Source organism: Motacilla alba, chromosome 14 (genome assembly GCF_015832195.1).
Source record: "Motacilla alba alba isolate MOTALB_02 chromosome 14, Motacilla_alba_V1.0_pri, whole genome shotgun sequence".
Lineage (NCBI taxonomy): Eukaryota > Metazoa > Chordata > Aves > Passeriformes > Motacillidae > Motacilla > Motacilla alba.
In genome coordinates, this window is record NC_052029.1 from 3163954 (window position 1) to 3188728 (window position 24775).

Below are 24775 nucleotides of genomic sequence, written 5' to 3' on the forward strand. Positions count from 1 at the left end.
ACATTTACTTCTTGCTTTACCAGCCTTCCCCCAAACATGTTATCGAGGATGATCTGATTTGTCAGAGCTGTACAGCACTTTGTGACAGATGCCAGCTCTAGAATAAAGAAGAGAATTGAATATTTAAGGCAGAAGCTTTGTTTGCTATGGCATTTACAACATTATATTGTAACAGTTGGCTTTTAATCTCAGAAAAATAACATTAGCCATTTGCCTAGTCCCTGAATGGGATTTCTAATAGCTGTGTCCCTTACCCAGTAATTCTCTCCCAATCCTTTGTATTTATGTAGACTGACTGAATTTTTTAGATTGGATTGACAACAGAAACCCTGGAGTAAAGCTAGATCAGAGTGTTATATCCCTGCTTAAGTACCTGATTTATTATCCTCTACCAAACCAGCTCTCTGTGGGCCTTTCAGCTGTTGCCCAGAGAGTTTCTGGATAGCCCAAAAGCTTCAGGAGCAGTTCCTGGTCCTTTCCAGCAGGGTGTTAGGAAATTATTTTCACCCTGAGAGCAATCCAACACTGGATTGAGAGGGTTTGGAATCTGCCAGCCTTGGAGACAGGAAAACATTGCCTGGATGAGCTCCTGAGAGCCTTGATGCTGGACTTGTACTGAGCTTGGAGCTGGATTAGACACCTCCAGGGGTCCCTGTTCCTGTGTCATCCTCAGATTCTGTAAGGAATCCTAAACTCTGGGGAATACTAAATCTGTGTGGATGGCTCCTTCAGTGCAGCTTGGAGAACAGACTGGTTCTGCTCCTGCCTGCTTGAATCCCGAGCACTTTTAGTCTCAGCACTGGCCTTGGGACTGGTGTCTGCTGCCAGTGTAGCCAGAGCTCCAGATTTGTCAGCTGACAGCTGTTTATTTCTTTGTGTCCCTGCAAATGCTGATGAAATCTTGCTCCCAAGTGAATCTTTGTGTGTATCAAAACTTGCTCTGGGTTTTTAGTGGTAAATGGACTGGATGGTTTAAGAGGTTTAATGCTTGTTTGTTTTACAAACATAAATTATGGCTACTGGTACTTCTTTAGACATTACTCAACCTGATTATTTGTGGGCTTATGTGGTGTGTGAAATGAAGGGTATTCTTAATATACAGGGATGGATTTTTATGGAACCTGATCAGATTGGAATTTTACTTGTTATATCTGTACATGCTATTTCTGTCTTTTCAGTAAGGCATAAAACAGGTGGAACAGGAGATTAATATTCAGCCTTTTGTCCATCCAGCTTTTTTTTCCTGTTTATTTTCTGGAGATACAGCCTAATCAGTATTTGTGCTTCTCACTGATGCTGTCCCATGAAAATGCTTCCATGTGTCCAGTTCTGATGTGAAGAAAATAACTTAAAACCATCAGTAAACCAAGTTTTTTCTTTGCTTTAACTGTGAGTAGGTGTTTTCCAAAAATGTATGGATTTCTGAGAGGCTGGATTCATATGAATCTATACAGTCATTTAGCTGGTGAAAAATGATGGATAGACTTCAGACTAATGGGTCTTCTCTGCATCTGCATAATCACAAAATCTGTCATGTAACTGCTTAAATGTGTCACTGGCTGGCAGGGTGCAGTCCCAGTAATGAGGCACTTGGGAACGTGCTTGATCAGCAGTTGTGCAATTTCAAGTGAACAAGGTGTTGGTGGCACATTAAAGGGCTCTGACACAGATTCACAGAAGCTGCTGTTACATGGAGGTGGACAAACAGAGCAGGAAGTATCCAATCCCAGCAAATAAAGTGATTTAATCTATACAAAATATCCATGCTGCTAATCGCTGGGATTTGCACTCGTGTTTACATTGGCTCATCACTACAAACAGGTGAGTTTACAGAGGCATTAAAAATCTATATTCCTTTATGTAGGCCTGCAGCTGAACTTCACCATGACCTGGGGAGACTCTCATTACCTGGGGCTGACAGGACTTGAAGTGATAGGAAAGGATGGTCAAGCATTAAAAATCAATGCAGAACAGATTTCTGCTTCACCCCAAGACTTAAATGATCTTCCAGAGTACACAGGAGATTCCAGAACATTAGAAAAGTAAGTAACCACAGACTCGGGATGCATTTTCCATCAGATTTTCTGAAGTGACACATTTCTATAAACTTATGTTAACACATGTTAATGTGAACATGATTTTTATCCCATCACTGCTCATTCTTGGAATTCACAGGCTGTCCAGGAACAGCTTGTTGTAGAAACATGAATGAGATGTTTCCAAAAGATGGTGTTTGAGCTGGGAGATGAGAACATGCCTGCTTGGTATTTCTGCCAAGGACTTTCCAGGAAGGAATGTGGGTGTTCTGTAGCATCTGTCTGTGCATTTTGAGTGATATTTATGCAGGATTTCTGGATAATTTCAAGGAAAAATTTCATGTTAGCAAAGAGTGAGGATGTGTTGGGGAATTGCACAAATAGGTGCCACACTTGTGGCCAATTTGCGGTGCTTTTTTTGGCAAATCTCATGAAGTTTTATTCATTGACAAGTATATTTCCTCAGATTAACTTGTGCATCTAAATGGCAGCAGTATGGAAATGATAGGCTGTAGATCTGGAGAGGACTTGGCATTTTGGATGTTATTGAAGCTGCATCCTGTTGTTTCTGAGTCATGTCTCCATTTTAAAGGGTATTTTTGGTTGTAATCCTGTCTTGCTGGCATGTTTATGGGCTGTGACCAGGTTTATGAATTAGGACTTGTCTTTTCAAAGGCTCTGGAGTCTTCCTTAGAATTGTATTTATGTCTATGCACACTAACTCCATTTGTAATTTCTGCTAATCTGACTAATGAAGATATCAACCTTATTTGTGTGTAATTGCTTGTTCCTTCTGCCATCTTGTATGAAAATCTCCTCTGTAGGCAGTTGCTGATCTAAGACATCTTCCCATGCCATCCTCTGTGGTGAACAGATTCTGCTGGGGGAGTCTCTCCAGACCCCACCCTGACGGACCCACATGCAAAGAATTCATTTACCTTTTTGTTGATGCTTTCTCCTCTCTGAATGCTCCTTTTGCAGCCTAGTGAAATGTTGATCTTACAGAATATCTGGCAAGCTTTCTGCCCCTGATGTATTTGAGGGATTTTATTTATTGTATCTTTTGCTTGCTAGCCTTCAGACTCTTTTTTTGGCCTGTGTGTACGCATTTAACCTTCCAGAGTTTATGAGTCTATCAATTTAGGGCTTTTTTCATCATGAATTTTGCTGAAAGATAGCCTATAATAACTTTGTTTATCCTGCTACTGAGCCAGGCTGGCTTTGAGTTTTCAAGTCCTCCTTCTTCCTAACATCTTTCTTAGTAAGTGGGTTATATTTTTAATTTTTATTTTATTTTTTTACATTCTTGATTGTTTTGCTGGAGAACTTTTTTGGGCACAAGAAATAGAGGCTCTTTTGGCTCTGGGTATCCCTGTAAGCATGTTGAATTTGAGTACATTGCAGTGCTCTCAACTGTGGCATTTGGAATAAGTCCCGTGTACTATTCAAGACCAAATCAAGAATCATCTCTTCTCTCATGGACTCCCTAATCAGTTCCTCTGTGAAAGAGTCATTATTCAAATCTTTTTCTTTAAGGAATTGCCAAGTCTGGCACTCATTCTTCCATTAAACGTTTAAATAAATAGTAAGTATAAACTTACTTTTTTGGCAGTGTACCAAAGCAATTACAGTGGAAAATTAATTCATATTCTCCTTTACTCCATCTTCGTACGGCACAGTTTGTGGTAGAAGAATATAATGACAGACAACAGCAGATTTAACTTTATTTAGTCAGCCTGAAGCCTGTGCTGCCATGAAAAGACCTCGTCCTGCTGGTTGGAAGCTTTGTAAAGTAGCAGGGATGTGGTTAATTGTGTCCATGAGGGATGTGAGCAAACCCAGGTCCTGCTCAGGGTTATCCAGCTGCCATCCAGCTCCTCCTCAGATCCAGCAGCCTCGTGTTGGCATAGAAACACCCTGCAGGGTGCCAGATCCACTGCCTTGGGTGTGGAGCTGGCTTCAGGAATTATATTGTGCCTGCCCTTGGGTTCTGCCTTCAGTCACTTTGCTACAAAGGCACTTGAGCTTTCCTTTGCCTGTCCTGTTCACACAGAGGAAACCTAAGGATTTGGCTGTTTTTCCTTAAGCAGACCCAAGTAAAGAAAATACTGGGTTTTGTTTTCTCCCTCCACTGCCTTTAGTTCAATACTTGCATGCTATTTTTGATGTTTTCTGTGCTTTTAATTGCATGCACAAGGGCATGAGAAGCCCTGGAAGCTGGAAGTGGCATCTAGAATAGAATGAACCTTAGGAAAGTCCCTGCCTTTGATGAGAGCAGCCAGCTTTTCCCTTTGTGCAGCTAATGGACTTTTCTCTTTGTAGGTTAATAGATGGGACTAATATCACAGTGGAGGATGACCACATGTGGCTCATTCCCTTCTCTTTTGGAGAAGATCATCTGCTCACAATCCATTTTGATAAAACTGAAAGTATTGCAGGGCTTCGCTTTTGGAACTATAATAAATCTCCAGAGGATACCTACAGAGGGGTAAGTAAAAGAAAAGGAGCACTGCCAGCAAAAATATACAGCAGTGCATTGGAAAATTGGTACTGTGATGAATGAATATAGCTGCCTTAATGGAACACCATAAATCTTTCTAGATTGTCTGAGGCTGAATTTTGTGGCAGGTATAATGCATTCCTGTCTCCACAAACAGCAGATAGTAAAAAAAAAAAAAAAAAAAAAAAAAAGCCAGAGATGCTTTAAAGAACTCTTCACAGCTGATTTTTCTAAGAGACACATACAATAGCACATATTATTTTCAGGATATATGATTCTGAGCTGGTATCCTCTCAATATCTTGTATTTAGACCTGCTATATGAGTCTGTATTTCCTGAAATGCTGGGAATGATATGAGGGAAACTTTTCCAAAGAAATTCTGTTTAGTTCAGGTTCAGAAGGCCACTCACTCAGCACTGCCTTTTTCAGGAAGAGTCTTTTGAAATATTAACATTTAATAAATGAAAAGTTGCCACCTTCAAGCAGTTTAGCTAAATTAATTTAGCTAAATAGTTTTTAATTTTAAAATAATTTTTATAATTAATTTAGGTAAATAATTTTAAATTTTAAAATTTTAGCTAATTTAGCTGAACAGTAATTTAGCTAAAATTAACATAAATCCTCTCTTATTTGCAAATTGCCTGCTTTATATTTTTTTTGCCTTCTAAATTGTTGGGATTGCCAATTGACACCTGATGGAGATAATTTTACACCTTTTCACTGAGTTTGGCTCCTTCCCCTGCTGTACTTACAAAAGTCATGATAACACTTGTAATGATAATTGTAACTCACCAGAGGTTACTGCTCATTGCACAGAAAGTTTAGGAATCCACCTGTTCCCAGATTTTCCACCCCAAAAGGCGACTGTTGCATTCTCAGTTCCAAATTCAGGCAATAAATAAGAACAAAAATGTTGGCACATATTAAACTGGAGAGAGGACAAAAAAGATCTTTATTTAATCCCAGCTGATGCAGGGATTTGAACAGAGGGCCCCTGATTTTGTGCTCCATCACATTTGCCCAGCACATTTGACGCATGGGAGGGTTCTGGAGCATTTTGAGCATTACCATCTAAACATACAAATGAGGGCTTTTAGTGGCATTTATGTCCTGATTTCAGCTGGGATAGAGTGAATTTTCTTCCCAGGAGCTGTGTTTTGGATTTAGGGTGATAATAATGTTGGTAAATTAGTGATATTTTAGTTGTTGCTGAGCAGTGCTTATTAAATCTCTAAAATCTAACATGGAATTTGGTCTCTGGAGGCCAAACTAATTAAAAAAAAAAGAAGAAAGTTGCATTTTTGGTGTATTTTTAGCAGTTTACTTCGCTAGGTAGGAAAAAGAAGTGAGTCTGATGCAGGTGTCTACCTGCATGAATACTGAAAGTCCCATGAGAGTTAGTGGATACCACTTAAAGGAGGAGCTCATACCTGCAGTCTTGTAGAAGGATAAAATAAATTATTTGGAAAACAAAAGATGCAAGGTCCACTGGGCCACAGGAAAGGAGGTTTTAGGCTGTAAACCCAGGGCATCCTGACATCTGTCTCTTGAAGTATTGCTGCTCCTTCTAGGAGCCAGTCCCTGGGTGTGAGATGGGATGATTTGTTAGGCAGCTGCAGGCTGGGGGATTCTATTCACAGCTTTAGTGTGAGAGGGTAATGGCAGTGACTGTCAGAATGAAGACTTGGGTGCTATTTGCAGCTCTGTGAAAAATCACCTTGTGAGAGCTTTGTTATGCCATTTGTAAAACGCAATATGTGATGGCTGAGTGCCTCCTCAGATGATGAGAATTACTTAGAAATGAGGGCTGTAAAGGGCACATAAATATAAGCAGCTGTGGTATAATAGGTAAGATTCCATCTCTGACTCTCCAGACTTCCCATTCACGACGTGTTTCCGTTTAGGAAAGTGTATTTCAGTGGATTTCTCACTTCCTCTCCTTAGCCTGGCAGACTTATTCAGCTGGAAAGCAGCATGCAGAAGAGTTTCTCATATGAAAAAGACGTTTCCTTTATTTGATCCCAAGTGTATTGAAGATGGAGCCAGAAATAGTTATTTCTCCACACTTGGTAGTCATACAGACATTCCCTCCTAATTAATCTTCATGGAAATGAACTGAGCCCCTCCTCCAGTCTAGCACAAACTGGTACTTGCTGAGAGACCCAGGGCAGTAAATGCTGCTTGTGATGAACATTAAGTTATATGTAACAAATTAGAGAGCAAGGTGCAGTGATTAATTGTTGGAGCCTGGTTGAATTGTTCTGCACCTGGGATCACGGATACAGCTCCACATGGTGCTGCTGGGGGAGGGTGAAGGGGCCAGGACTCCTGCATCACCTGAATAAATGTGCCTGAATTATTCACTTTAATCTCCAGAGGTTGGATAAGGTGTGCTCTCATCTCTGAGGTGGCCACAGCTCAATTCTCTCTGTTTGGTACAGGCACCTTTTCTTTATTCATATGCCCTGAGGTTACACACAGCACTGCTTGGCAGAGGAGTTTGTATGATCCTGGAGAAGTCCAAGTGCCACCTGCCACAAAGATAAATAGAACTGCTGAAATATAGGCTGCTGTGAATGCAACAGAAACACCAAAGTCTGCTCTGGAGAGAGCAGCAGGCTGTGGGGTTTCTGGAAGGATGCCCCCAGCCAGGCTGGGCAATCCCAGCTGCCTCAGCAGAGCATTTAGGAGCATCATGTCTCCTCAGATTCCCTTTGTGACATGGGCTGACTTGAGAGCTTCCCATTCTCTTGATGTGTGTAAATATCGCTGCAGGCTCAGGAATCAGAGGATTGTTTAGGCTGGGAAAGAGCTGTAAGGTCAGCATGTCAAACTGCAAACCTCCCACTGCCAAGGCCAGCACTGACCCATGTCCCCAAGGGCCTCTTCTACACCTCTGAAATCCTCCAGGGACGGGATCTCCACCACTTCCCTGGGCAGCCTGGGCCAATGCTTGAGCACTCTGGGAAGAAGGGAGGCTTCAGTTTGCTGAGATCTAGTGCCATGCAGTAATTCAAAGGTCTGTCAATACTTTTTTTTAGTATTTTTGCCCCCAGATGCTCACCTCTGCCATCCCCATCAATGTCAGTGACGACATGGACACTATGGATTGCAGCTTTCTTTTGCCAAAGGCTGTCACACTCTAGAGGCATGAAATACATACAGCTAAATGAAATTATTTCAGCCTCTGAAATGAATGGAATTGTTTGCAATTATTTTAATGGAAGTCATGTCATGTAATATCAGATAATCTTACGTTTTGCTCTTTTAAACCAGGCTAAGGTGGTCCATGTGGTGCTGGATGGGCACAGCATCTCCCCCCTGGAGGGCTTCCTTATCCGCAAGGGACCAGGCAACTGCCACTTTGACTTTGCTCAAGAAATTCTCTTTCTTGACTATCTACAGCCCCAGCCAGCTCCTAAAGTACACAGGAGGTAAAAAAAGGATGTCTTTGTTGTCTGAACCACAGGATTTCTCTTCCCTGTTGCAGTGTCATTTCACATTCCCTGTTGGAGCTGCCTGTGTGAGGCTCCTGGGTGAAAACATGGAGCACTTAGAGCAGAGCTTCACTTGGTTTTATCCCTGACCAAATTGCTCTGGGGTCTGAGGGGAGTCTGGCCCAGCATCACAGGTGGAGGTGTTGGGGTGGTGTCTGTGCAGGTTTAATTCTTTGGGTTTGATCTCTTCTCTGAATGAAGCAAGGGTACATAAAAACCCTGGTTTGCCTTGTTTTTTGGTTTTTTTTTTGGCAGGAATGCTTCAAGGACACTGGAACAAGCCAGTATGGACTATGAAGCACCCTTAATGCCCTGTGGTTGTATCCTTCCCTGTCATCTTCCTCGTCACATGGAATATTTTAGAGTTACATCCCATGGTTAGGAGTCCTGAGCTTTATAAATCCAACAGTTTTGGGTGCTTTAAGGTATTAACAAGATACCAAGAATATGAGAAAGGCTTCCATAAAGTATGGCTTAAGAATAAATCAGTGAAATATCACATACGAATGTGTGGCCTGTTTTTAGATCCTCTGGTAGCTTTTTCTCCTGAACTGCAAATAAGAGTGTCTGACATTGTGGGCTGCACAATAATTTTCCAAACTGCAGATTAAATAGCCTGTTAGGACAAAGCTTTTGTATTGATATTTTCCTTAACAGCCTTTTGCTTTTTAGTTATTTTCCAGTTCCAGCTGCTGACGAGCTGGGGTGACCCCTACTACATTGGTTTGAATGGGCTGGAGCTCTTCAATGAGCACGGAGAGCAAATCTTACTGACTGAAAACAGTATCCTTTGCACACCAAGCACCCCTGGCCCTGCTGATGCACTTTACTCCCTGGCAAATTGTCACAGGCCATCACTGCACATTGCCAGGTTGTCCTGTGGGATTAACTTGGCTTCTATTTTTCTGTGTTTTGGTGATGAACCTCTTTTCCATGTTTTTATGGATTCTGTATATTTCCAGAATGTTTTTTCTCTCAATGGGATGCACCAACAAAGCAGGACAAAGTTAGAGAAGGGAAGGCTTAAGAAGGGTGTGTTATTATCTGCTCTTGACATTTCTTCTGTGGTGGGGAAGGACCAGAAAGTTTGCTGAGCTATAAATTCATAAGAAAATATTGAGTTCAGCTTTTTTTTTTTTTTTTTTTAATGGAATCTTTCATTCTGCCTCAAGAAAGAAATTTTTCATAACTGGAGATTTAGGCTGTTCTAGACACCCAAAGCAGTGATGAAGATCAGGGCTGAGAGTTTGAATTTGATTCAGTGTTCCCTGGATATCTAACAGAGGGAATGAGGGGCGTGTTGGGAAGATTGCTGTTCATCAAGGTTGCACTTTGTGCTCTGTACCAGCTAAAGTCTTCTAAGAGCTGAAAGCTTCATACCCCAACATACAGCTCCCATAGTTCAGGTACATGGAAGGAATATTAGCCTCTTGGAAAGAATAAATAGCATGAATGCTGCAGGAATTGCTTGTCTCTAAGGATTCTCACTGCCTAATAAATAGGGAATTCCCTGAAATGAAGGCTTTTCCCCAAAAAAAGCTATTTTGATTTGTATCTTGTGTGATACACCCTGAACTTGAAACATTTATAATGGACAAGAAACATTTTGAAATTGATTCGTGGTAACAAATTATCTTTAAGAACCAGGGATCTTTAACTGACCTGGTACAGCTCTACTGTGCAAAACAGTGCCAGGTAAAGAACCCTCAGCTCCTTTTGAGTGATCAGTGTTCCTGCCTGTGCAGTTCTGCATGGGATGCATTAGGATCCCAAAAGAGCATATTTGTCTTAGTGCAATGTTTAATGTGATAATTCCCAACTGAATCAAGCTTTTCTTAAACACTTGAGGCATTGCTGTGTCATTTCTTCAATACTTTATGAATACTTACAGACTTTTAGAAAGCAGGACAGGGTGAAATTAATGTCCCTCAAACTGGATTGCTCAGGATTCATAATTCTAAAGACACTGCCACCCATCTACGTTTCTTTCCATATCTTTAACATTCATATATGTTTTATAATGTAAATTATAAATTATAATTCTCTTACAGAGAAAATCTGGTTGCCTGTTCAATGGAAGTTTAATCCTTCCCTCTCAAAGAAATGGAAAAAGGTTTTATTACAATTACTGATTTTTACCACAAACCTTGAGAAACTCAAGCAAAACCTAGTCTGACTAATGACTGCCTCCTGCAGAGACACTCTTCTTGAGATAGGTTTTATATGAGGAATTTGCACAAGTTTGTGATAAAAATATGGGACTTTGTCCCCAAAAAGCTGGGAAGTGCCTATTCTTGATAATGGAACTTTATTGATGAAGTCATAAGTACATATTTGAGAATAAATGAAATGCAGCTAGTTACTTGACTCCTATTTTAAAAATAAATTGGAGTGCCAGAACATCTAAGGGTTGTCCTGCTTTTAAATATGTGCTCCCAAGCTCCTCAGCTGTGCAGTCCTGGGAGTACTGCTGTAGTGGTGAAAACTCATTCAAGGAGTTGGGAACAGCACAGACTTTTAAATATGGTGTTTCTGAAATATCCATTTTTAGGTTATTTATGCTTAAAGTTTTTTTTTTAGATATTGCTGCTTTTCCAGATAGTGTCAACGTTTTAGATGATGTATCTGGAGACATCCGGACTCCAGACAAACTGATTGACAGAGTGAATGACACCACTGATGGCAGGCACATGTGGCTGGCACCAGTTCTTCCTGGTTTGGTACATTTTCCCTTTTCATTCTGGTCTAGTCATGTGTGTGGATGGAACTGGAAGCATGGAGGAAAGGGGAAACGTATAGAATTCATAGCTAAATTTGGTATTTGTCACAGATGCTAAATCACTGCTTTTTAGAAGTTGTTTTTATTGCAGCCTCTCTGCACAGCACAGGCAGCAGCAATGGACGTTTTCAGGTTTGTCATTTCCTCTTTCCATGGGACAACAGCAGAAGGTTTTCCAGAGGTGGTTTTTGAATCACTGTGACAAAGATACTGATGAAGGAGTTCCGTGCAATAAACACCTTTCTGGTGCTTTTCAGTTCATCTTTACAAAATACAATGAAGGTTGTTCCAGCAGTGAGAAATTCTTTTTAAATCTCATTATCTATGTTGAATTCAAATTTGTAGATTAGGGATGGCAGACTTAGTGTTCCATGTCCTAAGGCCACAGATGATTCAGCCCTTTTAGAAGTCCCATGTTTAATAGCTGGGATATCAAAAATCTAAACAGGAAAAGTAGATAAACTCAGATGATTTCTGACCTTGTTTTGGGAAAGGACAATTTTTAGGGACCTGTAATGGACATAATTAAGGTGGTTTTATTTCTTATAAGAGAATGGATTTAGAAAGAAAACAAAGTATAAACCTGACATGAGGCAAGTTATCACTGTGTTGGTGAACTCCTCACTGTAGATGTTGCAGTTACTAATTAAAATATTACAAATGAGGAATTGTTCATTTATATCATGATGTGTTGTAATGAAGGGCTATAATTAAGGTAAAGCTTTCAAGTGTACTTGGGAATAGTGAGTGCTTGCATTTCCTAGGGAAGTGGAAGGTCTGTGCGATGCTTGAGGCTCCTGCTGTGTAGATCCCAGACCTTGAATCCTGGCAATTTGATGGGATGCTCAGATGTCTCTTATAACAGGATGACTGATTGATTTGACAGCCATCTGAGTGTGCTCATGTCCTTACAAAAGACACGCTTGCAGAGGCTGTTTCACTTGGGAAAAAGGAAAATAACAGGCTCTGGAATTCTCTCTCTTTGTGTTGTTCTGCCTGACACCAAAGTACTGCAGAAGAGCACAAAATACCAGCATTAAAGGGTAAATTGATAATGTGTGAAATGCAGGATGCAGAAGCGATTTAATGGTGTTTTCTGTCCTTGAACTGTAGCAAATTACACCTCTGTAAGATCCACAGAGTACTTTTCCCTCCTCCCTCTCCCTGGGATGGTTGTTGAGCTAGGAGGTGCTGGATGGAGCAATCAGCTATTGATGTTCAGCCTCTGGAGCTGGGCTGCTGAACCAGAGCTTGTGAGTGCTCCCATCCTCAGTGCAGGCTGCCTGGAAAGCTGCATTAACTCTTTGATGTGTTGGAAGCTTCAAAAGCTTGAAGGGAATTGGTATTATAGCCTTTCTTTTCCTTCCTAAATGGCTTTTCCTTTTTAATTCTGAAAGCGGTTTCCTGTTTTTCAAATTAATTTCTTACATAAGCAGAATTTGAATTATTTGTTCTCCTGTTACTGATTGTCATTTTATTCCTTTGTTTGAATGGATTTTTAATCAAATATATCATTTGCTGTGGGATTAACAGTTGTTGTTAGAGACAATGCTCCAGTTGTCTCATGGAAAATCACAGATGCAAGCATTTCTATTGATCCAATCTACCTTTCTTTCTTCAGTAAAAAAAAAAACAAACCAGCATAATGATTTAATATAACCTACAGTATCTTCTCTAGTACATCAAAGGATTAAAACTTCAGAGGATGCTAAAGATGAAGCTTAAGATACGTTGATCTGAACTTGATATAGTGGCTCATAAAAGGAAAAGCATGGAATTAACTGTAACAGGCAAGATTGGTTTCCTGCCTGCCTAATCTTTGGTCTTAACATCTTGACATTAACGTCACTGAAAGGCAGATGAATAATACCTCAAGCAGTAATTGTTTAGCAAGCATCTGGAGGATTGTTTCTAAATTCCTGGTAGTATAACTCACACAAAAATTGCAAAATTTCTGCAATAGCTTTCAGGGCATACAGGGGAGATTTTAGTTTTGCCAACACAAAGGTGGATTCCATTCATATTGGGTAGAAAGAGATTAAATGGAATGGAATAGAATAAAATCATGGATTCATAGCGTGGTTTGGGTTGGAAGGGACCTTAAAGTCCATCCAGTCCCACTTCCTGCCATGGGCAGGGACACCTTCCACTATCCCAGAGTGCTCCAAGCCCTGTCAAACCTGGCCTTGGACCCTGCCAGGGATCCAGAGGCAGCCACAGCTTCTCTGGGCACCCTATGCCAGGGCCTCCTCACCCTCACAGGGAAGAATTTCCTCCCAGTATCCCATCCATCCCTGCCCTCTGGCAGTGGGAAGCCATTCCCCCTTGTCCTGTCACTCCATCCCTTGGAAGTTGTCTCTCCATGCAGAATAGAACAGAACAGAAGAGGCACCAGCTTGTCTTACCCCTAAGGACATGTCTGTATTTGGTTTATGAAATACTCATTAAAAGTGTCTCTCTCCCCCTCCTCCAGTTTCCAGGCAGTCCAGGATGACAAGAATGCTCCAGATCTCATCTTCTGTGCTTCTGAGAGCAGCTGTGGGGTAGAGCCAACATCTGGGAATTATCAGCAGGGATGATAGCTGAACTTCCATCCTCAGCATAAGTTATCTCTCCTCCAGCTATATTTCTTTAAATATGAACCTCTTTTGATGTAACATGCATGAGAATTCAATTTCTTTGGGGACTTTGTGCTGTTAAAGATAAATTAATTCTCTTTTGCAGGTGAATAGGGTATATGTCATTTTTGATGTACCTACCACCGTGTCAATGATCAAGTTATGGAATTATGCCAAGACACCTCAGAGAGGTGTGAAGGAGTTTGGTGTAAGTAATTTTCCTGTGCATTTTGTATGTCCTGGTGAGTCAGCTGCCTCCATTCTGAACATGTTCTCACAGTTTGTTGAAGTGTGATTCCATGTAATCTCAAAGGGTGGGATTCATCTCATTTAACTCTGCATTTAATATTAAAATGACTAATCTATGCCAGTCATCTGTCCTCACTTTTTTTGTCCAGGGAAAGAAAACTTTATCTGATTTTTGTCTTAGATAATTGTCTAAAGACAGGATAATACTTGCCTTTTTCCACTGACTGTAGAGTAGGCCTGGAAGACTAGTTTGAGCTACAAACATAAGTTTTAGACAGCTGAAGTGAGGTGAGATTCATTAATTCCTAGATTTAAGAGTGATTCACTCCAATGAATAGAATGGCAATTATGTAAAACATGAAATACATTTTTAATTACCTACTTGAAAGCTGCATTAAAAAACATCAGTGACAAGATAAAAAACTTGGGGAGGAAAAAAAAATCAAACTCCAGCAGCAAATAGAGAGAAATGGAAGTTTTAAGGGACAAAATCTAAATTAATGACTGGATTTGTGAAACAAATAGAGCAAAATGCTTTTTAGAGACAACTGCTGAAAGCAAGGCCCAATTTCTTGATGGATTTTTGGTTTATTTCTTGAATGTTTGTAGCTTCTGGTCGATGATTTGCTGGTGTACAATGGGATTCTGGACATGGTGAGCCATGTGGTGTCAGGCATCCTCCCCACGTGTGACCCCGTGGTGCCCTACCACACCATCCTCTTCACGGACGATGAGAGGATTTGCCACAAGGAGAGGAGAACTGTTATCAGGTATGGCAATGGGTCTGGCTTGGGACAAAGAATCTTGGCTTTAAAAAGTGGTTTGATGTGACTGATGTCAGCAGTGTGTGTATTGCTGAGGAAAATTCCCTTCCAGAGCATCCCTGGCCTCACTTGAGGAGGAATAAGGAGATTTTTAGATATGAGGACCAAATTACCAGCTTTGTTTGCAAGCATCTTCTAGCACTTCCTGGTATTTATAATTTATATTTACATCTGTTTTCATGAAAGCCTGGAAACACAAAATAAAATAGTTGGACTTCCTTAGAGAAGGATTAATAAATCCCAGTGTTATTACATAGAGGGGGAAGAAATAAAAAGTTCATGAAAAAAACCAAGCATGAAAATTAAAGAAAATAAACTCCTCTGATTTGACTCAGATGCTAATTAAGAAGCCAGAATTCTACTATTTTATAAACAGTTTAAAATAATGAACTTCTAAAATGAGAAATGAATTGCATTTGGGGGAATGATGCTTTAAAACCACTAAGTTGGCAATCTCATGGAGATTGTGATGAAATGCAGTGAAAAATGCACTTACATTTAGAAGGTCAGGATTGGTGGGATCTAAAAAACAATCCCTGGCAAGGAAAGTAAAGATTTGAAAGAATAATTTATTTTAAATGTGATTGAAAAGTGAAAAAATGAAAGCTTATAGAAAAGAACACTTTCTTACATGTTGGACAGCTGACAAATAGAGTGTTTTGCACATGCATCACTTGGAAAAAAAAGGCAAGTTTTGCATGGATAAATGGTCTGTGATCCACTCAGAAAGATATTCAAACATTTAGAAATAAGCAGAAGGAACATGAGATGCTCAGAATAAAAAACAGAAGTTCACATTTGCCTACAGGGTTTGCTTTCTTGTGTTTCCCTGAGGCATTGGCTGTTGCCCACTGCTCCTGTCAGAGGTTAAATAAATTATTATTGTTTGGATGTGTTGTTTGGACTTGTGTTTTTGTACAAGTGGCTGTGTTGTCATGGTAAAACTTGAAGGTGAACAATTTCTCAAAGTGAAAAAGTCACTGAAATGAAAATGCCTTGAGGAAATGAAAGTTTTGAGAAAATTTTTAATGGGACAGAAAAAGGAGGAAGATGGGAAATGAACCTTTACTTTCCTCAGCTTCAGATCTTTCTATGAGTAAAATTATTTTATTGAAACCAGGGAATCACCAGCTGTAATCACACATCTTTTTTACATAACTTCCTTTGCACATATTTATAAGACATATGTCCTTTGATCTACTTTAAAGAGGAATTTTTGGGGTCACAAATACTGCATGGTCTCTTTTGCAGTCGAGAACATGCTGAGCCTCTTCTCCTCCAGACTCCTGTGCAAGAATTTTCTTACTCTTTCTTCCCAGCCTGGTCTGCAATCATCTTTCCTCTTTTTTTTCACCTCCCATCCTACTAAAATACAGGGTACTTCAGCAGTGGATAATATCCCTTCATTTTGAAAATGCTCTGGAGCTCTTGGATACTGTTGCTTGTGATGTCGGCCTGTTCTCTTTCACATGGCACTGTTCAGTGTTTTATGAACCTGAACTTGAGTCTGATATTATCATCAATAGTTTAGGTTCTGGTTCGCTTCAGTGTTGGCTTCACTCTGACAGTTTAAGGGACATTACATTTTTCTTCAGAAACAGAAACCCATTTTGTGCAGTATTTGGAGAGAAAAGATTGCCAAGGCACAAATGGGTATTTTTGGTCTATGTGATAGGCAGATGTTATTAGTGATGTTTTCCTTACGTTTCAATTCAGCTCATATTTTTTTCCCTGTAATTTGTTTATTTTAATTTACCTTTGAAGTTATTACTTATTTCCCAAAAAGAAATGGTTAAAATTTTGCAAGCAAAAAAGCCTGCAAGCAAAACTTGTCACAGTAAATGAATTTTGTTTAGTTCAGAAAAGTTTCAAATAGTGCTCTTGCAGAATTAGAAAGCAGTGTGGAAGTTCCCTATGAGCATTTTTATACCCCCTTTGTACAGCTCTGATTTAAGAGCTCACTTTGCTTTGTGGCTCAAGCTGTGTAGGCAGGCTGGAAAATTGTAGAGTGAATATGATATTTATATTTGAATGTGTGCCTGAATGAATGCCACTAATTAAAACTGGCAGGAAATCCTTCAGGTGGATGAGGACGGGATAATTCCTGTGTGGGTAATCCTGTGTGGTGTGGCTGTGCTGTGGAGCTGTTGAGCTTGCAGGACTCCAGACATCCCTTCTTTGGTATCCTTGTCCATGACTCTCATAATTTCCCCAGTGCTGACGATTTTGGCCATTGTACTGATTTCAATCTTTTCAGCAATCATGTGGGGGATCAGGATGTACGAATGATGAATGAAAATGAGATTGTCACCAGCAGCAAAAAGAAACAAGTTGTGGCTGATCCGGGTGAGTTCTGTCTTCCACATTTTTCTTCTGCTCATTTCCTGCAGATACAGTGTGGATAATGAGCATTGTTATAGCCCTAAACTGGGAAAAGTGGGAAGTCTTATGTATATTTAGCTCTGCTTTTTCTGTCATAAAAAGACAAACTGCAAATTTCATCATCTGGTGGGTTTCTACTCTGTATCTAAATCTGAACGGGGATGATGTGGTTGTGGCTCACAGCACCACAAATGCAGAAATCCTCAGCAAAGAAACTGGCTGAAGATGAATTGAAAATAGCTGTTAATTGTGCAGGTCCGTTGACAACTTTTAGAATAATAAGCTCTTTGCATCCCCACTGGCCTTTTAAGCAGCTTCAGAGATGGTTCAGATGTGTCTGAGAATCAGCTGCTTGTGGCTCCTTGAGCAGACCCAGAATCACAGTGAGTGTAACAAGGGGGGAACCGTGTTGACTCTGTTCCTCCCACTGTCTTTCTGGTTGGTCTTTTTGCTTACAAAGTGATAATTAAAAAGACAACCTCTCTTTTTTTTCCCAAGGAGAAAGACTAGATTGTATTTATAGTCTGAAGAGTACCAGTCATTCATTGTAAATTACTCAGAATAGCTCCCTAAATACATCTCAAATTCTCAGCCAAGCTGGTATATTCATGATTGGTTTTCTCTCCTGAGCATGACACTTTCTCCAATTAGTTCTCTAGAAAGTGTTACAGATATTATTTGATGGCTTTTAATAACAGTTCTGTAGGAGAAGGACCTGAAATGCCATTGCCTGTGAAAAACCAGCTTAAAAGTTACTATATTTAACAATACTTGTCAGAAGTATCCTGGACATCTCTGTGCCCACTGGAATGGCATCCTGGCTTCCAGAGCAGACCTGTCCAGTAAAGAACAGCTGTCATTGCCATGGCCATCACATCTTTTCCAGCACTGAGGACACAGAGCTTCTGAAGTCACCAGCTGAGGGTGCCTGTGGCCCTTTGCCCCATGTCCCCTCTGCAGTCCTGGCTGGTATCAGCCACAGAGGGTGTTGATAACACACTTATGGAATGATTTGGGTTGGAGGAGACCTCAGGGGGTTCCCTTCCTGAGGGAGGGTCCAGCCTCCTATCAACCCTGAACTCAGAGCAGGTTGCACAGGAAAGGAATTCCATGGGACTGTGGAAAAGCTGGCAGCGCTCAGTGTCAGTGTCAGAAACATCACTGAGAAGGGCAGCTCTGCTTCATTCTGGGGTGGAAAGAGAAATGGGCATTTTTGTTCCTCATTTGACCCCGTGGCTTCACTGTTAGTCTACAGTCCTAAACCCGCCCTTCATTTTCCTCAACAGCTCTGCGCCCCAAAACCTGCATCAATGAGAAAGGACTGCAGAGGAGAAAAAGATAACAAGGGAAGTCCTGAATGCATTCAGCCCTGAGTAACTGCACTCCAGATCTCCAAAATACGCATATCCAAATGGAAGATTTTCTATGTCTGCTGCTGCTGAACCACCTCTTCTTGTGAGGGGCAGTTTTATTTGCTACAGGATTTTTTTTCCAGAATGAAATCTGAAGCATGAATTCAGTTTCCTGGGTTTTTTTTTTTTTGGTCTTGATCTGTCTGAATTTTCCCCCTTATCTCTTAATTGAAAATCCAGGGAAGAAGGAACATAAAGGAGAGAGTGAGAACCTTTCTGCTGACAACTGTTCTGCCAAGTACTGAGAACTTGGGTTAAGCAGGATTGTCCACAGGTTTTTTAGATTATTTCTAAGGCTTTTATTCCTAAATCCCAGCTGGATGATCACGAAGATGCTCACTGGAAGGAGGTGTTGCTTTATTTCTGATGCCTGTAAATAGTTCTCAGGGAAATGCAGTTATTAGAGGAAATACTCTTTAGCTGTCTGTCCCTGGGCATGTTTTGGTGCCAGGGCTGTCTGCAGGAGCTGCCACTGTTTCTGACACCTAGACAGGTTCCACCGGGCTTGCAGAAATGTGATGGATGCTTTTAGGAAGTGAAGATCAGGAAGTGGCTTTATCAAGGTTTAATAAGTGCATTTCAGCTGTCACCTTTTCATGTTTTGCAGTGAAATAATTATTTCTTTCATCATTTCACTACCATGGAAAAATCAAGTGAGGTGTTTTGCCTGGAGTGCCATTGACAGGCGCTCTGCACATCCTTCAGAGTTCTCCTGCTACAGAGCAATGTTTTTTCCTCCTATTTTGCCTGAATTTTTGTGAACAAGGAGGCCATGCCTCTGTGCTGCACTAACCAGATGTTGCCAGCAACAGATCATCACTTCTGAGAAATGGTAAATGCTTTATAATTAGTTGAAGGTAAGGAGACAAGTTCATTTTTAAACAAAAACACCCTGCACATGTATTCATTTAAATAAAAACTCTAACCAAGAAAATATGCTGCAGGATTTGCTATGCAAATGTACTTTTCCCTGAAAACTTGGTGTTTTTGACAACCTGTAAATCTCTTCCATGGATTCTCATTTAGAACTTGCTCATTCCTGTGATTCTGTGATTGTTTCCAGAGAGAACTGGATGCTGAAGTCAGGATGTGCTTTTACACATAAACTGGAGACAGTGGTGCAGCTCAATTTAGAATCAAACTGTGCTGCTTCCCTTTCTGCCTGTCAGGAGTGTAATATCTTGTATATTTGCTTATTAAAACTTCACTGCTGTTGCCTGAGCTGAAAGGACACAAGATACCAATGCATTTCCCAGGTTTCTGTGTACTGATGGAGCAAAAGAATTTATTTTGTACTAAATACAAACTGCTTTACTTTTAAATGTAAAATAGTGTGTGTGAGTACATTGTACTTTGTTTAAGGGCTCTTCCCAAGCTGCACTGACCAAAGAACCCTCTTGTTCTGAGAACTCTCCCCTCCTTTGTTTCTGGTGTAATTCTACCAAAAAACTGAGTGCTAATTTTTGCTCCAAATCACACAACAGGCAACTCCAAATGAAAAAGAGGAGAAGCTGAGAGGAGGGGTATTGGAAGGACTCAGAGCAGATACAAGTGTCTGTGTTTGGAAGGGGAGAGGGTGTAGCAAGGTTTTCAAGGCTCAAGGCACAATCTCAGATTTGTCATGTGGGCAATCTCTAGATGGGATGGAGCCTATCACATTGTTTGTTCTTCTGAGAAAATAGCACTGGGTGCACAGAGAAATGAAATCTGCTGTTTCCTGGCACTGAACAGCATCTCTCTTATTGATCTGAAAAGGTATGAGGGGGAGAGGACTTCCTGTGCTCACCTGTCTTCTCTGTATCTGTCTGGAGCATCTCAAGTCCTGTGTGGTGGGCTAACGATTTTTCAACCCTAATGCTCCAGGTTTTGGAAATTACTGCAAACTATCTGGTCAAGCTCAGATGGGTCACAGTTCTCTCTGTGTTTCCTTGCCACCAAGTCTTTCTCACCTCAGTTGGTGACTGCAGCCAATTTTCAACACCTTTTGCCCCTGGAAATCTGTATCCAGTGCAGCTGGTCTGACATCTGCCATAGAGTGCAGTGGCTTCAACATTCACCATCCTCTCCCAGCAGCCCTTGGAGCCATTCAGATTCCCCACAGCTGCCACATTGTGTGGAAAGACCATGATAGTCTTGAAAATGTTTTAAAAGATTGTCAAGTTGTGGAACATCCTCCCCTGCAGTGTTTGTTTGTGAAAGAAGGGTTTGCCAGCCTGCTGTCTGGGATGACAAAAACCACCAAGGCACAGCCTAATGGACTCCTTGGTTCTAGTCAGTCATTCTAGAGAGCAGCATAATGTTTAGAAAATACTTCATTCATCTCTGTGGGGTAGGAGCTGTCAGTGTTTGCCCTCCTAATTGGAGCTGAGATGTAATGACCCTTTATATAACCAAAGATAATTAAGAGTCCTAGTCAGCCCTATACACTCAAACATAGACACTTGACTCATTTCTTCAGTGAGTCAGGGTTAAAAAAAAAAAGGGCTTATTCCATTTTTCACCTTTTTTTTTAACTAACTCCTCACAAGTACATTCATGTCAGACTGGCATTTACAGGAGGGACAAGAGGAAGAGTAAACATGCAATCAAGAAAATCCCCACAGAGCTCTTGAGTCAATGTCAGGCACAGTTTCATCAGGAGTAATTCAGCAAGGATGTGCCCTGTAACAGCATTTGACATTGTCAAAAGCACAGCAAAGGAAAAGGAAGGATTCACAGGAATTCTTGCTGAAGATATTGATATAAATTAAAAAAGTTTCACCTATTTCAATATCTGGGCCCTGCATGGACTTTTATGCCATAGTTGCTCACCTTTACCTGTTGTGGTTGGACTAAAGGGCTTGGATCAAGATAACAGAAATCAATTTGTTTGTCCCACAGTGACACTGAGAAGGGCAGAGGATAAAGAAATAATCTGTGAGGAAGTACATGGCAGGCTGCCTACTTTTTGATCTAGAAAAAGATATTTTTGTCAGTCTTCGCAGTGTAATCTGAGATGCCTGGGAAGGCCTGCAACTTTTCAATTTCTGCTTTTTTTGTGCTTTAATCCAGGAGCATTTAAACAGCAGGGAAAGGCACCTGTCCATGGAAAAGGGTCACTCATCCACGAACCCAGAGCAGCTACATCCAGCACCTGAATTAAACTGAGCCCTGCTTGTGGTTTAGGCTGGACTGGGAATTGCACTGCAGCATCCTGCTCGGGTGGTGCTGCTCTCTGTAAAATCTCCTGCTCCTGCTGCACTTGTACCACGTCCCTGCTGTGCCATTGCCCTGGTGATGCCCAGCCCTGCCACACCAGGGATGTGTGCTGGGCTGGTGGCACTGACAGTGCCCATGAGGGACTGCGTGCTGGGGGACTGGGTGGAGGTCTTGGAACAGCCTGCAATGGCCAGAGACAGGAACTGCTGCCAGTGAGGCTGTGAGGGGGAGAGCAGTGCATGAAGGAGGTTGAATGGAGTCCTTAAGCTTCTTGACAATTCCAGGAAACACTCGCCTCACAGCAGAAGTCAGGTAGGAGCAAACATGAAGGGCTGCATTGACATATGGGCTCTGCCACATGCAGGGGATGGAGCCAGCTTTCCTTTGATTGATTGTAAGAGAAGCATTCCCCTTTTCCTCCTGCTCTCTGCTGTGCTCCCTGCTGGATGCAGCTCCACACCATCCTGGGAATACCGCCAGTGATGGGAACCCAAACCTTGTGCAGGGTGCCTTGGGCTGCCCTCTGTGTCTGGGGCTGCTTATCCAGGAGGCTGAGCTCCAACAGGAGCTGCTCTTCTGGTAAAAGTCACTGAAGCAGTCAAGTCTCTTCCAATATTCTTCAAGAAATGTGAACAACAGACACCATGTGGTGATGGCTTCACCATTGCCCTTCACCAGGTGCTGAAACTGTGCACCCTGCAGCATCCTGGGTTCCCTTTTAGCTTTTTTCCCATCAGGACTACCTTTTAGCTGCATCATCATGCTTAGAAGGTCAATTTGTCTGCCAAAACCATTCTGAAAGTGCTGCTCAGAGTCCCTGTTTGCCTTGCTGGTGTGACCAGCCCGTTGCACTCTCCAGACATATGTGCTCAGTTGTGCTGCAGGACTAGTTTCATTTCTTACATTTCCCAGAGGAAAGGCACTTGCTCTCAGATCGGGGTGTCACCCACTCCTGTGTCACAGCACTGTGGCTCCTGTTTGTGTGGGGTCCCTATTTTTGGGGATGGCAGTGCTGTGTTCTTGCTGGGCCCAGAACTGCTGTAGGAGAACTGTTCATTTTGGAGGTGTCTCCTCTGAGGAGCAGAGAGGGACCACGGTGACACCCTGGGAAGGGTGCAGTGGGACACCCTGGGAAGGGTGCAGTGGGACACCCTGGGAGGGTGCAGTGGGACACCCTGGGAAGGGTGCAGTGGGACACCCTGGGAGGGTGCAGTGGGACACCCTGGGAGGGTGTCTGCTGTCTGTGGGCTGAGCCCTGCTGGTCAGAGCACAGGAAGGGAGGGACTTCCTTGCTCAGGGGCCTCTTTGCCCATTTCTGTGACTATTTGCTTGTTTGCTGAGAAATGACTTAGAGCCCATGTGAGACACAAACATCCCTTTATCACACTGCTTGTATCATCCTAATGGAATTCTGTCAGCCGAGGATAAAATGTGGACTAAGAAAGCAATTATAGAGTGAATCTCCAAGCTGCAGGAAGAGCTGAGAGATGGGGACCGAGTGCCCAGCTGGAGTAATTTCTTGTCCAACTGGCCTCTAAATCTTGCTGGGAAGAGATCAATTTTCCACCCTTGTCTTACAGCATCAGTTCCCTTCACCCTGGCTCAGGACCCTGTGAAGTGCTGCAGTGTTAAAGATCCGGGCCTAAAAGGAAACACTTGCAATTGGTGACTTCCTTCTTACTGACCTAGAAATTCCTGGAGAACGGGGAAATGAGGCTGCAGACCTTCTGCCTGCCAGCTCTCTGGTGCTCCCTTCCTGAGCTGCTGCCTGAAGGAGAGGACTGACCATCCCAAGGAGCAGCAGGGTAGGAGTTTCCCAGCCTGCAACATTGCTTCCAACACCCCATGAACCTCCACCCATGGCTCACTGCTCTGGCTTTAATTAGGAGAGGAAAACCACATAACCTGTGAGCTGCCCTCCCCAGGTGTCCTGGTTATTTCTGGAAGGTCTCAATTATGCAGTGAGACCACAGAGAGATCCTGCCTTTAGCTTTCAGCTTGCTCAAGGTCTCTTTGGGTGTGACTACAATCAACTTGACTCTCAAAGTCTTAGTGTCGGTCTCTGTCCTATTGCTCATGGGACTTCCAAAAATGCCAGCATGCACAGACTTTGTGCAGTTTGTAGAAAGAGGATGGACATTTTGGGGACTATAAATCCAAGGAAATATATCAGACAGGTAGAATTAGCTCACCTAAACTCCTCCCTCTAAGATACCACAGAAGCTTTAGGGATGGAAAAGACGTCCGAGATCATTGAGTCAGTCCAGCCTGTGACTGATCACCACCTTGTCACCCAGACCAGAGAATTCATAAATCCTCAGTTACAAAAGCAGGCATGTCTCTCACCCAACTGTAAAATAAAATGTCCGAAAGAATGATGGAGGGAAGCAGCACATGAAAGAACGACAGGATTTTGTTGGCAGCAGTGTGGCAGCTGAGGTAAGGTCCTGCTCGTGCAGGAGGTACCTGGAATGGAGCTTGAGGAGGATGAAAGCACAGAGTGAGGGGACAGGAGCAGATGTGTGCCTCAGGGAAAGTGCTGCCTGCATGGAGGAAGTGAAATGCAGCAGTGCTGGTTTGGATCATGGAGTTGGTTGTTTCAGAGCTCCATGGCTTGTTTTCCTCAGCTTATCTGGATCTAACTGGGAAAGGATCTTCACACTGTTTTTTTGACAGAACAGTGTGCTGGGCTAAGCATGTGGAGGTAAATGTCAGTGCTAGAAATAGCCAAGCCTCCTTCTCAGCAAAAGAGCATTTATAACCTGAAAGTCTTGTGGCCCTGGAGGAGCCTGGGGTGGGAGCAGTGGAAGGGGAAGTTTTGGGTCTGGACACTGCACCTCAGAGCCATCATGGGGTCAGGAAGAGACTGGAACTCAGCTGCTGCCTCCTGGGAGTGTGAGCCTAGCTGGGAATTACAGACTGAACTGGCCTCCAGACTATCCCTGAACTGGTCTCCAGATCTGTTTCACCTGGAGCTGCAACAGATGTGAGGCAAATGGTGGGATGCAGAGCAAGTGTGGCCAGCAGCAGGGCAAGGAACACAGAGGGAGCTGCTGTGGCTGGGAAGGTTTCTCAGGGAAATGACTCCTCACCCAGGGGGACCATTGTGCTGGAGAAAGAGAAGGATCCTGTGGAAAATACAATGAGCCAGGACAGCTGAGCCCTTTTATCTCTTTCACTGAGAATTCTCTTCAGCCTGACAGCGTGAGGTGGCTGCCAGAACAGAAGTTTCAGTGTGAAACAAGCTGGGGAAAGGACTTTCATCTTGAGCAAGAAAGA

The 24775-nt window shown here is 42.2% G+C and overlaps 1 protein-coding gene across 10 annotated transcripts in view; it reads left to right on the top strand.

Annotated features, from left to right (window-relative positions):
- The window catches only part of LOC119706739 (katanin interacting protein), a 57070-nt gene extending 37443 nt beyond the window's left edge, over window positions 1-19627 (top strand). For all 10 annotated transcript variants that reach the window (XM_038150698.1, XM_038150706.1, XM_038150704.1 and 7 more), the window contains 10 exons: window positions 1865-2042; window positions 4359-4524; window positions 7814-7971; window positions 8290-8354; window positions 8707-8817; window positions 10615-10754; window positions 13538-13639; window positions 14290-14450; window positions 16762-16850; window positions 18173-19627. In XM_038150698.1, coding sequence (XP_038006626.1) covers window positions 1865-2042; window positions 4359-4524; window positions 7814-7971; window positions 8290-8354; window positions 8707-8817; window positions 10615-10754; window positions 13538-13639; window positions 14290-14450; window positions 16762-16850; window positions 18173-18228 — 1226 coding nt within the window. In that variant the 3' untranslated portion in view covers window positions 18229-19627. The remainder of the gene's footprint in view (window positions 1-1864; window positions 2043-4358; window positions 4525-7813; window positions 7972-8289; window positions 8355-8706; window positions 8818-10614; window positions 10755-13537; window positions 13640-14289; window positions 14451-16761; window positions 16851-18172) is intronic.
- Window positions 19628-24775: the final 5148 nt, after the last annotated feature.